General features: G+C 36.2%; 4 protein-coding genes across 6 annotated transcripts; 3 read left to right on the top strand and 1 right to left on the bottom strand.

Moving 5' to 3' along the window:
- The first annotated feature begins 1,668 nt into the window (after window positions 1-1,668).
- abhd6b (abhydrolase domain containing 6, acylglycerol lipase b) lies at window positions 1,669-5,240 on the top strand. Its single transcript, XM_042004076.1, has 9 exons — window positions 1,669-1,863; window positions 2,013-2,144; window positions 2,803-2,959; window positions 3,246-3,359; window positions 3,456-3,588; window positions 3,987-4,144; window positions 4,260-4,314; window positions 4,427-4,527; window positions 4,725-5,240. The coding sequence occupies exons 2-9, from the start codon at window positions 2,020-2,022 to the stop codon at window positions 4,902-4,904; spliced, it is 1,023 nt and encodes a 340-aa protein (XP_041860010.1). The 5' UTR covers window positions 1,669-1,863; window positions 2,013-2,019; the 3' UTR covers window positions 4,905-5,240.
- Window positions 5,241-5,737: 497 nt separating this feature from the next.
- On the top strand, window positions 5,738-9,702 carry kctd6b (potassium channel tetramerization domain containing 6b). Of its 3 annotated transcripts, XM_042004992.1 has the most exons (3): window positions 5,739-5,909; window positions 7,773-7,870; window positions 8,168-9,702. In XM_042004992.1, the coding sequence occupies exons 2-3, from the start codon at window positions 7,844-7,846 to the stop codon at window positions 8,852-8,854; spliced, it is 714 nt and encodes a 237-aa protein (XP_041860926.1). In that variant the 5' UTR covers window positions 5,739-5,909; window positions 7,773-7,843; the 3' UTR covers window positions 8,855-9,702. The 3 variants fall into 3 exon arrangements, with proteins under 3 accessions (XP_041860928.1, XP_041860926.1, XP_041860927.1); XM_042004994.1 differs by lacking the exon at window positions 7,773-7,870 and having other exon boundaries at window positions 5,738-5,909; XM_042004993.1 differs by lacking the exon at window positions 5,739-5,909 and having other exon boundaries at window positions 7,235-7,870.
- Window positions 9,703-10,692: 990 nt separating this feature from the next.
- LOC121651286 (small integral membrane protein 4) lies at window positions 10,693-14,310 on the top strand. Its single transcript, XM_042003337.1, has 2 exons — window positions 10,693-10,993; window positions 13,460-14,310. Exons 1-2 carry the CDS (start codon window positions 10,840-10,842, stop codon window positions 13,522-13,524), a joined length of 219 nt encoding a protein of 72 aa, XP_041859271.1. The 5' UTR covers window positions 10,693-10,839; the 3' UTR covers window positions 13,525-14,310.
- On the bottom strand, window positions 14,088-15,800 carry ognb (osteoglycin, paralog b). Its single transcript, XM_042003335.1, has 7 exons — window positions 15,760-15,800; window positions 15,460-15,655; window positions 15,280-15,358; window positions 14,852-15,016; window positions 14,563-14,765; window positions 14,370-14,462; window positions 14,088-14,258 (listed from the first exon to the last, which is right to left on the bottom strand). Exons 2-7 carry the CDS (start codon window positions 15,556-15,558, stop codon window positions 14,088-14,090), a joined length of 810 nt encoding a protein of 269 aa, XP_041859269.1. The 5' UTR covers window positions 15,559-15,655; window positions 15,760-15,800.
- Window positions 15,801-16,075: the final 275 nt, after the last annotated feature.

The raw sequence follows: 16,075 nt of genomic DNA, 5'->3' as shown, positions 1-16,075 counted from the left end.
GCAGCAGAATGACAGTTATGGTATTTTTATTGTGTAACCATGGGATAACTCACACTCTTACAGATTTAGTAAGCAGCCATGGTAATAAGCTACTTTCACATAGTACATTGAGGATAGCTCAGTCCAGTTTAGACCTTATGAGCTGAATGTTACTGTACCTACAGCATTTATCAGCAGTTATTAGGCAGTATTTGTATTTCCCACTCATTGCACATGTGTTAGTTGCAAGAATTTCTGTCTTTAATGTGGCTTTATAAAAGTTAAAGGTTTAGAAACATGGACAAAAACTGCCCTGATAAGAAGTCATTTTGAAAATGAACAAGTCTATCATCCATGTTCATATTTCCGTCAGTAGTTGTAAACAAATGCATCTGGCCAATATATAGGCCAAATCTAACATTCAAATAGCAACAGACTCTTTAGTGTGTCTATTGGATGGATCTGCTGAGTCAGTATCAGCGCAGGAGGTAATATTTTTGAGATCCTATGGACACTGTTCTTCCTTCAGTCAACCTAACTCCCTCAAAGTGTACTTGAAGAAAGTTTGAAAGAGGGGTTCACACCTGTAGTCCACAGCTGCATCAGAAGTCGGTACCCAAATCTCTCACAGCTGCTCTACCAAACACAGAAGAAGCAGATGTGCCATCATATTAACGCCTGTGGATGTGATGCCACTCAGTGGTGAGTGTGCAAAGCACTACAAAACTATGTCACTGCTGTAAACAGGGGACATGCCACAGTCAGCCTCTGTTATGACACCCAGTGGTGAGTTCTGGACTTGTTTTTAACTTCTAAACTGATGGAAATGTGTTTTTATAAGCCGAAAATGCTCAAACAGTAATAAAGAGTTCTCTAAGTTCTTTCTTGCATCCAAATTTTACCAGCAATGTATATCTTTGAGAAAACACTGATGAACAATGGCTTTAGCGGGAACTACTTCAGAGAACTATTTTTGTTTCCAGTAAAAAAAAAGGGCATTTTTCTTATAAAAAATGATAAAGTTTAGATTTGAACCTCAATTTAAAAATGTTAAGATGACTTTTCAGGGCTTCCTTTAAGTGAGGCAGAGTGATGTTAATATATAATGGTCTTTCCAGTAGTCCAGTTTTCTATTCTAATGATATTTTCCTTTGTAGAAACACAAAGCATTTACAGTCATTTTTGCAACACCAATGTGGAACTCTGTCAACTATTCAGGATTGAAACATTTTTTCCATTTTAAATTTCACCAAATTATTACAAGTAAAAGGTGATGCAGACAGAGTAAAGCTTTTGAGTTTGTACTGTTAGAAAGACTCTTGCAGCTTGCAAACTTGAGCTATAACAAAGAGAGAAAAATCCATAAATATTCACGAGGAATGTAAAACTGAAGGAATTTACATCAAATATTCATACTGTTCAACCAGGTTCCAGGAAACAAGCCAGCAGAGAACTTTTTTAGAATATAGTTTTGTGAAAATGTTATTTTAGTTTTTTATTAGCTATTTTATTTGCTATTTATTTAAACCTGCTTCTGTGATACATTTTTACTTCATACTGTCAGAGCTTGGTGAAAAGCAAAGTCGGACCTATGCTTCCACTTTAAAAGATTGACCGAATGTAGTGTCCTGGTTTTCCCTAATGATGAGTAATAATCAATGAGTTTCACCAGAGCAAACATAATCTCACAGCACTAACTACTCTCCACACAGAGGCAGGTTTTATTTAAAAATTCAGAAACAGAAGTCTATTTTGTAAATGTTCAAAGATTAAACATTGTAAGTAACCAAGCGGTATTAGTTTCAGTAAAACTAATCAGCAGCTTTCCAGCTGAACCAGAGTTCATGTGCGTCTGCTTGGAACAAAAAAGAAGAAGAAAGAAAAGTAAGTTTTTTTTTAACCTATATTCAAATAGATGTGGGAAAGAAACATTTATTAGTTGTGGTTTGCGCAAGTCTGAAAAGTATTTAATAAATTTTCTCCTTCTGGTAATCTGGCAATATATGCATGTGTGTGTGTTAATATGTTTTTAGGTCAGCCATGGCAGCTGATCTAGATGTGGTGAACCTGTTTATCATTGCTGGAGGAACACTGGCCATCCCCATCCTGGCTTTTCTGGCTTCCTTCTTTCTTTGGCCATCTGTGCTCATTAAAGTATATTACTGGTTGGTAGATGAGCTGGCTTTGCTATGGATCAATGAAGGCTGCTGTTTCGTTCATGTCTGGTGTTGTTTTTCAGTTCATAGTTTGCTATCTAAAGTCAAATTTCTTTGAAAACATTTTTTTAATCTCATTTTCATTTTTTAAATCTATTTTTCTGATACTTTGTTGAGCATATTAGCATCATCTTTGTAAAACTTGGCTAATGACTTCCATAGTAATACTTGTGCATTATGCGTTTTTATCTGTCAAATATTTTATGTCATGACTCTTTTTAATGTTAGGACTCAAATCCATACTATAATATTTATGTTTTATGTTACTTATTACAATACACACAAACTCAGTGGATGTGAACTTTGTCCCTCATCATGAAAAACTCTCTGCTTTGTTGCTGCAAGTCTTAACATTTACATGTAGGCGTGCAATGACTTTATTAAGACTACCTTGAATGCAGGCTTATCCTTTCAAAAACTTCATGTCTTTAGAAAGATCCTGTGAGGAGTGAAGAGCCAGGGTTATTTATAGAGCTGCTAAGTCACACATGTGACTGAAGTATAAAACCCTTTGGGTATTTTAGCAGTAACCTAAATTGGTCCATATTTAAATTTCACTGAGATCATGTCTTAATCTTTAAGCTCAGATTTACCTGTTTGTCTTTAGGTACTGGAGGAGGACTTTGGGCATGCAGGTGCGTTATGCAGACTGTGGTGGTTATCGCTTTTGTTACTCATACAGAGGAAAACCTGGGATGAGACCTTCTATCTTAATGCTTCATGGTTTCTCTGCCCACAAAGATACATGGCTGACTGCTGTCAAGGTTGGATTAACTAAAAACATATCATTTTTTTATTATAATCTAAAAGTATTAAGTCTCAACTGGCTTTATCTCAGTGCATATAATTCTCTGAAGTAGAAATTTGGTATTTTCAGTGAACTAACAGCACAAAAATGATTAAATTGCAGGTCTTGAGATAATGTGAAATGAAGCTGTTTTGATGAGTAAATGTTTCTATATGTAAATATCTATAATATTATTTTATTAATTTAGATATTTAGACTTGTTTTATGCATAAAGATGCCATTTTTCTCCTCTGCTATTACAGTACTTACCAAAACATCTGCACATCATATGTGTGGACATGCCTGGCCATGAGGGGACAACACGCACCAACACTGAGGATTATTCCATACAGGGACAAGTCAGAAGAATCCATCAGGTACAACGAGGAAAGCATTTTAAAATATAGAGGTGTATTTTTCTGATAACTAAGTCATTTCACTTAAAATCTGTTTTTGTCCATCATTCTTCTTAGTTTGTGGAAACCATTCGATTAAACAGGAAACCATTCCACCTGGTCGGAACCTCCATGGGGGGAAACGTAGCAGGGGTTTATGCAGCCTGCTATCCCTCAAAAATCTGTAGCATGACTCTCATTTGTCCAGATGGTCAGTCACCCAAATTCACATGTGTATATCTAAGTGTTTGTATTTTGTAATATTTTTATATCAGGGCAAAAAAAGTACATTTTAAGGGGAAGTTTTTGAGAGTTAAAAAAAAGATTAGGCTTAGACAGTTAACTGAAACTAATACTAACTGGTTCTGATTTTCATTACAGACATGATTCTGTAGTAAATGTTGCATGGGCTCTAAAAAAAAGTTTTAATTGAACTCTTTATTTGGACTGTTATCACACAGTTTAAAAGTCAGCATCCTTGTTTGTATGGTGATGCTTTTGTGCACATGATAAAAAACATTTACAGTGTGAAATGCAGAAATAAAAAAAAACTTTTACTATCCATACATCATCAGTTTCTCATCAGTAAAATATGTTTTCACCCTGCAGGTATAAGACACCCATGTGAGACCAAATTTGATAATCACCTGCAGGACCTGGAGCACAGCAACTACACACTAAACATCCCGCTGATCCCCACCACACCTGAAGAGATGGAGGACATGTTCAGACTGTGTTCCCATGTCCGCTTTAAAATTCCTCAGCAGGTCAGGTCCACTCTTAAAATGTGATTTTTTTCTATACACAAACTACCCATATCAAAATAACAAGAAAAATGTTCTTCCACATTTCCATGGATGTTTAACTCTTTATGGTTTTTAGATTCTTCAAGGACTCGTTGATGTCCGACAACCTCACAACGCATTCTATGAGGAGGGTGCGTTCACGGTGTTCAGAAACTTTCTAGCTTAGTGTAATTGCAGTTGTAGAATTATACTACAGCTAATGTTGGAAAATAAGAGCTATTTCTGTCTTTTTTTTTCCTGCAGTGTTTATGGAGATTGTTGGTGAAAAATCACGATATGCCTTACAGGAGCACTTGCATCTAATAGCTACACCCTTACAAGTGATATGGGGCAAACAAGATCAGGTAACTGTGATGCCCCGACGTTACAGTTACTTGGCAAAGTCTGCATTAATTTATAGTCGACCGCCTGACAGCTTTTGCTTCTAAACTAATCCTTTCACAAGGTTGTGTATAAACTTGTAACATGAAGACGGCAGCTCAGATTTCCCCAGCTCAGTTATTATCGAGTCTCAAATATTCATCATCCCATTTTTGTCTAGGTGGTGGATGTTTCTGGTGCTACAGTCATCACAGAGGTGTTGCCTGGGTGCAGAGTGGACCTGCTGGATAATTGTGGCCACTCTGTGGTGATGGAGAAGCCTTGTCGAACAGCCAAACTCATCCTGGAGTTTATTATCCTGCAGCAAAATGCCAAGAGTGGCAAAAAGAAATCTTGCTGAACAGAAGACTTTGAACATGTCCTCTTATTCCAATGTCTTTATAGGTTACATGCTTATAAAGACATACACACACAGCAAATATGAACATCAGCATCAGAATCAGTCTTATTGCCATTGTCAGTGATGGTTTCACAGACTAGGCATTTTTCTTGGTGCAATGGTACAACATGGAACATGGAACATAGACTAGTAAGGGGAAATAAATAAATTAATAAATAAATAAGGCCATGCGACATTATGCAGCAGAAGAGATGTGCAGTGTTCATTTAAAAAGAATTAATGGTCTGTAATGGTCTGTACTTACATATGTAATCAGTTAATTGCATCTTGCAAATAAAAGTCAGTGGATTTGTCTGTGTGCATTTGTGTCCTGATGTGTTTGCAACAATATGCATCAAACTACTGGCCCCCAGACACACATATGCAAACAATCCCATACCCATCTCCCAGAGAGGACCAAGACACCCAGACTGAAACTGTTACAGTACAACCAGTTCCAAGGTTTTGAGGCTGTTTTCTTTCCCCAATTGTGTTTCTTTTAAAAGAATCTTTTAGACTTTTTTTAAACACATTTGGTGGATTTATGTATAATTAAAATAAATTTGCATGTATTTTATCATGTGTATCTTTGTGGTTTATAGTTGGTTTGTCTCACTTTAGTTGTTTTCATTTTTTGCAGCTGTCGATTTGCGGTCCGTTTTGGTCATTTTGAGTCCATGTTTCTTTCTTTATTAGGCTATGTTTATATCTCTTTTTTTGGTGTAAAAACGGCCCAGTCTAGCCAGGTCAGTTCTGTGTGCAAGGGTGTGTTTTTGCAGAGGACCTCCTCCCCTCCTTCATCCTCCTTGTGTGCGCACAGTTTTGCTGCAGCCTGAAGCCGACCACAGCTGCCGATAAGACGAGCGGCCAAACATCAATGACTGCCCGACTATACCATTAAACACTGACCGACTGCAGGCCGCTGCTGTTGGATAAGAAAATTCAAGCAACCATTAAAGAGAATTGGTAAGGCTTTGATATAAACGTCTGTTTCCCTCTCAATTAGTGCGGTTTAAATTTCAACGTTAACCCCATTTGTAACTACGGCTAGCATTAATGGATGCTGTATTAGCTTGCTAGCCGGAAACTAGCAGTTAGCCGTGCTAGCTGGTGTTACGTTTACATTTCCAGTTTCATACGCTCGTATTTAATGCTTCCTTGAAAAGTACGTCAAAGCTACATTTACCTACTATCACAATTTAACTTTAAAACAAAACTTTGTTTGTTGTTTTTGTCAAGTTCTTTCATTTCTATGCCCCCAAATGCGGTATGTCTCTTTATTATTAGCTATAAAACAAACATTGTGTGGTGTAGCTTGCTTGTTTTTAGGATTCACCCAGTTCAAAACGCTCAGTTTAATATTGTCATCCAGTTCCACCTTTGCATCATATCAGGTTGTGTCTTAACATATTTAATGTGGAGAAAGTGCACCACGAGTATTGCCAAAATGAACTATTTTTAGTGGTAAGAATCCTGTTTCTAAACCACAGCTGCACTAATTTTGTCCAGATGGTCTCTAAAACGTTTAAATGGTTTTTGATATGAGATTCATCACTGCTTCAATGATGGGAAAGGGCAGAGCAACTGTGAATGTTCATGTGGGCCCTCTTCTGTTTTATTATTATCCTTTTTAACGGTGATTTCATTTTATAGTTGTGCTAGATTTGCAGATTTGTGAAACACAGGAAGTAGTCACTTTGTGAAAACGGATTGTACTCGGCACAGTGAGAGAATGTTTGACAATTGTCACTGAAATGTAAATTTTCAAACATGTTTTCCTTTTTTGCTTCACAGCATTTGAAGACTATGGTGGCTTAATAATAATAATAATAATAATAATAATAATAATAATGTTTCCATTCCAGTCCCTGATGTGAATAATTCAGGGCTTAAAGTAAAAGAAAAAAAAAAAAAATCCTGAGCCTGAACTGTTTTTCCGGGGAGTGGAGGTACAGTGGATCTGATGCATACACACTATAGGCAAACAACTTTTTGCCATTGTGCTTGGCAGGGCATAAGATGACCTACAGTTTAAATGTGAATTTTAGAAAGTAAAGGTAAAAATGTCATAAGGACATTATCAAATTAGGTTATAGAAAGTACAAAACAAACAAATGCAATTTAATACACCAAACTACAAGTCAAGTGACAATATGTCTAAATTAACAAAGAAAGTATGATTTTGCGAGTGCTTTAATGGATTTATTAACACTGCAGATGAAGACGTCCTGTAATCAGAAACGATATCCAGGCATGTTGCTGCTTCACTGTTTAGGTTTGATGCGTTTGTCTCATGCTTGTTTATTGAAAGTATGTAAAGTCCAGTAAGGATATGATTTGTGTGTTGATTTACAAAGTTTAATTTACACTGATGTTCATGACTTATTTTATTTATAAGAGTACATTTCTTGTTAATAAAATGCAGAACCTACATTAAAGTGGTCTGATATCAATCAAGAGTTATACTGTGCACATTACTGGTCAAGTAGTACCTTACACCCACCTCTTATTCTTTTAAAGTGGAATTTAGTCTCAGAATAATAATTTTAACATATCATAACCCTAACCCATATCATAATGAAAATTAATGAAAATAAAAATATATATAATTCATAAATATTTGAACACAATATAAGGAAATTATCTCCTCTCTAAAAAAAGAAAAAAAATCTATCTAATAGGTTCCAAAAGGATGGCAAACTCTAATGTATCTTTAAAAATAAAAAAAATGATTTGACTAAGCCTCAACAAGCATTTTAGGCATTTTCTGCCCATACATTTTTGTTACAGCATCTGTTAAAGTGACTTTTTTTTTTTTTTTTTTAATAGGTAAAATTAAGGTGATCCAATCTTGTTTGTTCCCACTCTGTTTTGGTTCTGACCAAGTGGGTATTCTACAAATGGATAATGGAGACTGGGGCCATAGGGTAAGTGGTGGCTTGAAATCAAACTGCAATTAGTGCATTGGCCAGTGTTTGTGGTAAAGAATTGATTAATGTTCAGTTTACTAGGCTGCTAGTTTAGCTTGCATTTATCCTAAGTTGTGTTCTTAGACAACACTGGGCACCCTGCCTTCATGAAAGTTAGTTCTTGAGGTTTTTTAAATATTTGCACACTTTTCGTGTATACTGATAACTTACGTTTATTTTACGCTCTACATGAATTTCTTATACACACATTGTTCTACAGCATGCTAGCTAATTAAATAAACTCTTTTCCTCTAGATGACTACTCCTGTTACCTTGAACGTGGGAGGCAATTTGTACACCACTAGTCTATCCACGCTGCAGCGTTATCCAGACTCCATGTTGGGCGCCATGTTCCGGGGAGATTTCCCCACAACCCGCGATTCCCAAGGGAATTATTTCATCGATCGCGATGGAACACTATTCCGGTACATCCTGAACTTTCTTCGGACATCTGAGCTTACCCTTCCTATGGACTTCACAGAAACAGATCTGCTGAGAAAAGAGGCAGATTTCTACCAGATCGAACCATTGATCCAGTGCCTCAACGATCCCAAGCCACTGTACCCTCCTGACATTTTTGAGCAGGTTGTGGAGCTCTCTAGCACTAGGAAACTGTCAAAATACTCCAACCCAGTTGCTGTTATCATCACACAGCTAACAATAACAACAAAGGTCCATGCCTTGTTAGAAGGCATTTCCAACAACTTCACCAAGTGGAACAAACACATGATGGATACAAGAGACTGTCAGGTGTCATTCACCTTTGGACCGTGTGACTACCATCAAGAGGTGTCCCTAAGGGTTCACCTCATGGACTACATCATGAAACAAGGCTTCACCATTCGGAATACGCGGGTGCATCACATGAGTGAGCGTGCAAACGAGAACACTGTGGAGCATCACTGGACTTTCTGTAGACCAGCTCACAAAGTTGAAGACTGAGTTGCAGCACAGGTTTTGTCAGTGATGTTATTGTTGGATTTGTCTTTGTGTTATACAAATGCTAGAGAGAAAAAAAACAAAACAAAACTGACCTCTGTTTGAGTAAGGTATCACTGTTGTCACGACATGAAGCTTAAAGTCCAGAGAACAGCCCAAAAAAAAAAAAAAAAAAAAAAAAAGGAGGTAATGTGAATTCTTAATTTATTCATTAGATTGAGCACAATTCTTTATCATCTTTGCCACCACTGTATATTTGATATCTAGCTTTCATTGTAAGGTCTTCAAAAAAAAAAAAAAAAGTTTCCTATTAACTTAATTGCAATAAAGTTGTGGTTTTAGTCAGTTTGGGAAGCTATTATCAGAAAAATGGCATACAATACTTTTTATTTAAAAGAAAAAATGTGACTTTGGAGACTAGTAAGTAATAAAAGTGATCTTCAGAAAGACCTATTGTTTAAGACTCAGTGCCTAATTATAGTATCAAATGTTCTTAATAAAATGCATTAATGTAAATTTCAACAATAACTTTTAGGAAAAAAAATAAAAAAAATTGTGAAAGATGTCTTAAACACAATTCACATTTTGCATTCCAATGTGTTGGAAGTGTATTTTTTATAATTATAACTTATGTTTATCTTTAGTACAGTAGATTTCAAGTGAGGGAAAATTAATCTCTTAGGTCCCTCCTATGCCCCTGTATGGTACTATTTCTGAAGCCCCCAGTAGTTGCATGTGTCTGAGTGTCTTGTGTATCTATAATGTATGTATCTTATGTGTTCTTTATATGTCATACTGCCATATCAACAGTGATGTTTGGTCATCTCAGCCTAAATAAACCCATCTCTGTATTTTATGTCATTAATCAGCTTTGTTATGTATTTTTTCCCCCTAGTCTCATTCAGTGTATGAGCTGTTCCAATACCCAGACACATAAAGCTTCTTATTCACATGGAGAAAGCCCACTACAAATTTTTAACCTATTACAACAAAAATTACATTTATATGACATTCATATTTTCAGAATATGTGGTGTAAATTCTTATTTAAGGGTGACCGCATGACACTGTTTAATAGAAAACACTTTTTTGGGTGTGTAAGCCATATCCTAGGAGAAAAACGCTTCAATTAGTTTTTATCCTTAAATGAATGAAAATAACATGTTTGTGGGAGTGTTTTAGGAAATTACATTTACAATGTTAGTTCAGTCAATAGAGAACTCTTAGACTTGAGATTTAGCAGTAAAATATAAATAATTGCAATAAGAAAATAATTACTTGTAATGTTAGTAGTAGTTTGCATATTAAGAAACTGGAGATGCTTGGTAGGACTTGGGTATAGAGCAAAGCCTTTATGCATCCCCACTTTAATAATATACTGGAAACCCATGTAATTACGCGTCAGGGGCTGCATTTCCTGCACAGGAAACACTGGACTAATCAAAACTGTCTACCGGACTAATCAAAAATACTTACAGCAATCAACATCAACCATGTAAAATGATGCAGTTGGGGTCTTTAGACGGTCAGAAGTTTTGAAAGAATGCTGCACTCTGTTTGCTATCAAGCTAATATTCGAAGTAAGTTTCTAAACGAGTTTTCATATATTCAAATGCAGTTTATTTACCAATGTCTGCACAGAGTATCTCCTTGTATGACAATTAAATCCATACCAGACAGTCTTTTTTTTACTCAGAACTCGTCAGGCAGTAATTTGGACGTACAGAACCGGAAATGGCGAATCCCTACAAACGCGTTTGTTTTAAATGTCACGGTTACACCGCTGCTGCTTTTTCCATAGCTTCCAGAAAGCTCCGCCTGTTTTGCCCGCGTCTTGCTGCAAAACAAGCATACCCTGTTACGTTCAGCGCTTTCATAACGTTATAAAGGACAAGTGAAAGGTACAAGCCTTCTCTATTTTAAATCGTTTACATGAAGCTGCGGTAAAGTGTTTGGCGAGACACAACTTATTTAAGCTTGTCAGCCGCAATGTTTCAAAGGAGCAAAACCTTGAAAGATTTATTGGACATTGTCCCCGGGAAACGGCGACTGGGGTCGTACAGGTTCCTTCCTATTTTTTTCTGCATTGGGGGAGTCATGGAATGGATCATGATCAACGTCAGAATAGGAAAAGAGACTTTCTGTAAGTATGAAGCCAGACGTTTAATGTTTTCTTCATAGACACATTTCTAACTAATGTCATACGATATAAGAAACAGCGTTAGCTTGCTAGCTTATTTTAAAAAGTTACAAATAAATAACGTATGTTCATCTACTGGCTCTCATCCCTCGCCGTTTATTTTTTAATTAAATACAAACCATCTATCTGACATGTTTCTTCACCATGTTTCTGACATGTGTCAAATATTTCTAACTGGAGAAGTGTTAAGTGACGTTTGTCAGAGTAACGTGTTAACCACGAGTTAACATTGAGCTCGTTGTGAGACCGTACATAGCCTTTACCTTTCATATTTCACAGTCCCGCTCAACCCTAACAGCAGAATATAAAGAAACAATGCATTTTTTAGTGTGCAGAAGGCAAAGGGTCTTATTAAAACTCATCCACTGTATTCAAGCGCAACTTCCAACAACTTGTGATGTCTTGAAACGCCAATATCGGTGTTACCAATTCTACCAAATAGCGTTTTTTATACTTCTTAACTCATCTAAAAGATTAAAGACCAAAAACAGATTCAATGTTAACATTAAGAAAATTGTTCTCATAACGTGTGAAAACTTTCTCTTCTCTCCCCTTCCAAGAACACTACCTCAGATATGTTTTTCTTGTGTTTGAATAGTGTGACTAGCACCACTTTAAGTAGATAGGCTTCAATAATAACTTAGATTTCACTTACTGATGCTTCAACATTAATAATCAAGTCAATTTATCCATCAATCCACCTTTGGGAGTTTTAATGGTTTAAAAGTCAACCTGGCCAATCATATTCACTATTTTAATTCTCAGTCTTCTGTACTCCTAGAATAACTGCACCCATCAGAACTCTAATAAATTGGTTGTTATTATTTTGGAATGAGATAGAATTTTTCTCCTGGGAGAAAAAATGTGCTGAAAACTGGAAGGTTTTGGGAAAGTGCCTACTGATTTGTGAAGTTTCTACGGGCAGGCCAAGTGGGTGAGCAAAGGAAGGAAAGTAGCTCTCTCCCCAAACAGGCAAGTCATTAGTGGAAATAAGTAAAATACAACTTGCATCCTAACAACATTTACCATTTTTATTACAATATGACACCATTTAAGCATTTTATGTGAAACTTAAATTCTGTAGCTATCATTTAAAAAATAACCCTAGATTCTTTAAGTAACATAATAAAATGTCTACTTGAAGTATTAAAGCAAAAGACCTTATTGGGTCACATGTTAACATGTGTTATGCCCAAAATTATGACACTTACTTGATTAAATCAAGATATATTGAACATTTTCTTCATTTTTGCTGGAAAAAAACCTAACACCACCCTTGATAAATAATTTAAATAACTGATTTTTTATACGTATATGTACTGATTACTTTTGTTTGACTACAATGATTAATTGACTAATAACAAATATAATATTAGACAAATAAGGTTACTGGAGTTTATTTTGTTAACTGAGGTAGAGGTAATTGAAATCATTTTATATCCCATTTTTGAGTAGTATGTGTGTGCATCATATTGTAAAAACTGCTTTTCATTTACTGAGTCTCATACTGTAGTAATTTTTGTTTCCTTGTGAGCAGCTGCAGAGGAGAAGTGTATATAAAAAAGTAACTACTTATAATAATGTAGCTCATCTTAAGTACCTAAAAGCAGTATTTGAGTGTGTGCCACATTGTTGTTTTGCATTCATGTGTCTGCAGTTCTGCTTGGAAAGAATGTGTCATTTAAAAGGCTGAAAAGCAAAAAATACCTCAGTGTGCGTCCACCCTCATCTAACCCATTTCCCATTATTCCAGATGTCCTGAAACAGGACACGCGAGCACATCACAAGAGGCTCTAAAATCCTCTTGTGATTGGAGGAAAAAACCCCCAAAAAGATTCATTCACCCATGCCCCTTTTTCCTGTAATATTCCGAGACCTTCTAGAGATAGAAAGGAATGTTTTCTCTACAAGGAACAGACTATTCCTTGTTTTATTTCTCAACTTGAAGTATTCTTCTGATTGCGTTACTTTTCTTGTTGTAAAAAGGGCTGTTTATATTCTGAAGGGTAACTAAGGAGATGTGCTTTTGCAACAACAGCTAAAATCCAAGTGAAATAAATTTTGTTATTGATGGTGCATTTCCATCGTGTGTCCCAGTAAACCTGTATGTACAATGCCAGCACCTCAAAACTAGCTCGTCTGAGTGGTATGCAGCAGATATTAAATTACATGTGTGTTTTCTGTGGTGGCCAGCCAAACTGTCTGCAGTGGAAAGTTGCTCGCTTTTACTGTCTCATTCAAGAAGAACAGAGCCATTGTTTTGTATGATGCAGGCTCAAACAGTATCTTGCGAAGGAAGTCTGTTGTTAATAATGACTTGTGTGGCAAATATCATCCATTTTCACATTTTAATCAGATCCCTAACACATCCACATTTCAGTATTTTTAATCTTTTCCTTTTTCTTTTAGATGATGTCTACCGAAGGAAACAATCAGAACGGGAGTATCAGCAGAAGATGGCAGATAGTTCTTGATCAGCCTGCAGCCAAGTGAAAAATGGTCGGACCTCACAAATCTCAAGACACACTGGATACTTACTCCCTCATAGTTTGGACTGTGTCACCATCTTGAACATGATTAACAAGCCATGGGTGAAAAGACAATGGAGAAATCACTTCCAGCATGCAGGTTTTATTTTCTATATGGTCAGTCAGAAGCATGGGCAAAGCTTGCGGTGATAATACAGTTGGTATAAGATCAGAACCAAATTAACACTGTTGATGAATTATGATGAAAATATTTCATAGTACCTGGCTAGACAGAGCCATAAACTAAAAAGAAAAACATATTTGTATTTATTATTTGGAAGATTTTGCACCTGTGTTGTGAACAAAAAGTGAGAAACTTTACGGTTGATCTGTTGGGTGAATAAAAAAATGTTGGTTAACTTCTTTTTTCTGTATTATATACATTTTGTTTTACTCACACTGCCTGTGCATCTTTTCCTATACTCATTCAGTTCACACAGGGCATGTGTTTTACTTATTTATCATTTATTTATATATATATATATATATATATATATATATTGTTGTATTCAGTTGTACCAGCCAATTGGGAGAGATTGCAGGCAGATGAAGCTGTCAGGATGCTGCGATAACTTGAGCGGGTTTCCATCCAGTCTCACCTGGTCCAAGTTGGGTCGGATGTAGTGGCTGTTGTTGCCTTTGCAGAATGTCTCATCTGTTATTGTTGAGATTTTATTGTTCTGCAGGAAACCAAAATAAAAGTGCATTTATATTATGTAGCTACAATTAGCACCTTTTTCTTTTTTTTAAAAAACAGTAGTGTAATTCCATTGAATAACAGCAAAACTTACATGCAGGTGCACAGCATGAAGAGACTCTGGAAGTTGGGGCACTGCTGTCAGTTCATTGTTTCCAAGGTAAAGATATGCCAAGCTGGTGAGTTTCTGCAACAACAAAAGGCCACTATGTGACACGCAGGACATATGCAACAATATCCCAGCAAGATCAATATTCAACATTAAATTAGTTAACTTGCTAACTCACTTTAAAAGCATTTGCCTTTACACCCTGGGTTCTAAGCCTGTTGGAATTGGCATTGAAATATTCCAGCTTCACAGGCAGCATGGGAAGTGTGGTCAGTCTATTTTCTGCCAGAGAAAGCTCCTCGAGGTGGGGGAGTTTTGAAAAAGCTCCATCCTCTATCTTATCAATGAGATTCCCAGTTAGGTCAATTCTTCTTAATGTAGCTGGATAATAAAGAGAAAGATAAACAAAGTTTAAACTTAACCGAAGTGCTGAATAATTTAAGGATTATCATAGTGCTTATTTTTACCCATGTCGGCAAAATCTTTGTTGCTTATTTTGTTGATTTTGTTGAAACGTGCGTAAAGATAAGCTGTTTCTTTTGGCAGCGATGGGACAGCCGTTATTTCGGGGGACACCTCCTCACAGTAAACAGATCCACTCAGGCACACGCACATTAGACATGTTGGCAATTCTGAAAAAGGTCACATCTTTTCATATGATTTTTTGTAAAAACACTGGGTACCTATAGAATAAGTCAGTTAAATGGTCTGAGTGGTATGACCATGCAGCTTAAAATCCACCAGATGTAGTTTAGACGAGGACACTTGATCGGCCCCTTTATTACATAATATGGGCTTTAGCTACATTCACAAAAATGTAGAAAAATGCCTCAGCATGTGTTGCATAATCAGCTTTTAAAGAGTTGTTAAAACTATATTTTTAAACAAACCTTACCGCTGGCTTTTTGAGCTACTGCAAGATCAGCGTCTGAGTCTTGTTGGAAGTCATTGTCTGGAATATTCACAATCTCCGTCTGCAAAAGTAAGAAAGCTGCTTCTTAGCTTTCCTTTTCCTCTGAACCCATTGTTCTTCCACTCATCAAGACAGCATTTAAACTCCAAAAGACAGTCTTACTGTAGGTTTTCTTGCTTCCACATATTCATCTTTTGCAGCAGACACCAGTATCCATGGGAGTATAATCGATGCAAAAATTAAAATCCTTATTTGCATCATGGTATCTCGACCGCTGGTCAGAGAAGAGAGCTGTCTGCTTGGCTGGGTTGATGTGAGCAGGAAATTTTTTCCATCCAGTTAAACTGCCAGCATATTGCTGAGTAAGTAAAGGAAATGCACTTTAACTCAATGCATGCTGTCTGGATCACATTAATTTGTCTTGTTGACTCTTTGTAAAATCATTAACATTGTTTTATTCACCAAATTGGATGATGATCTCAATAAACAACATTTCATTTTCACTGACAAGACAAAATTGTGAGAGGAAGAAATATAGTCAAATGATGCTGCTAAAGAAAATTATGCTGGGCTCCAGTTTTTTTGTAAAAAAAAAAAAGTTGTGATTTACAAGTTAGGCCTGTACCACTAAGAGAAAACTATTTATGTAAATAAAATATTTTAAACATTAACATGGGAGTGGGTAATGCACTTTGTGGGTTGGATGAATAGTATTTTATTACTGTAGGAAAGTTTCTACCACAGTGAAAGGAGTATCTAAATATTTGCCATGAAAATT

This window comes from Melanotaenia boesemani, chromosome 13 (genome assembly GCF_017639745.1).
Source record: "Melanotaenia boesemani isolate fMelBoe1 chromosome 13, fMelBoe1.pri, whole genome shotgun sequence".
Classification (NCBI taxonomy): Eukaryota; Metazoa; Chordata; class Actinopteri; order Atheriniformes; family Melanotaeniidae; genus Melanotaenia; species Melanotaenia boesemani.
The sequence above is the reverse complement of the archived record's forward strand: the minus strand, read 5'-3'. Positions and strand labels throughout refer to the sequence as shown.

Excerpts from the sequence above, each read along its gene's own strand:
- LOC121651286 (XM_042003337.1), top strand. The coding sequence starts at position 10,840 with ATGTTTCAAAGGAGCAAAACCTTGAAAGATTTATTGGACATTGTCCCC. Across the intron at positions 10,994-13,459 it reads AATAGGAAAAGAGACTTTCT|ATGATGTCTACCGAAGGAAA; the intron begins GTAAGTATGAAG and ends TTTTTCTTTTAG.
- kctd6b (XM_042004992.1), top strand. The coding sequence starts at position 7,844 with ATGGATAATGGAGACTGGGGCCATAGG. Across the intron at positions 7,871-8,167 it reads ATGGAGACTGGGGCCATAGG|ATGACTACTCCTGTTACCTT; the intron begins GTAAGTGGTGGC and ends CTTTTCCTCTAG.
- ognb (XM_042003335.1), bottom strand. The coding sequence starts at position 15,558 with ATGATGCAAATAAGGATTTTAATTTTTGCATCGATTATACTCCCATGG. Across the intron at positions 14,463-14,562 it reads TAAAGGCAAATGCTTTTAAA|AAACTCACCAGCTTGGCATA; the intron begins GTGAGTTAGCAA and ends TTGTTGTTGCAG. Across the intron at positions 14,259-14,369 it reads TTCATGCTGTGCACCTGCAT|AACAATAAAATCTCAACAAT; the intron begins GTAAGTTTTGCT and ends GGTTTCCTGCAG.
- abhd6b (XM_042004076.1), top strand. The coding sequence starts at position 2,020 with ATGGCAGCTGATCTAGATGTGGTGAACCTGTTTATCATTGCTGGAGGA. Across the intron at positions 2,145-2,802 it reads CTCATTAAAGTATATTACTG|GTACTGGAGGAGGACTTTGG; the intron begins GTTGGTAGATGA and ends GTTTGTCTTTAG. Across the intron at positions 4,145-4,259 it reads GCTTTAAAATTCCTCAGCAG|ATTCTTCAAGGACTCGTTGA; the intron begins GTCAGGTCCACT and ends TATGGTTTTTAG.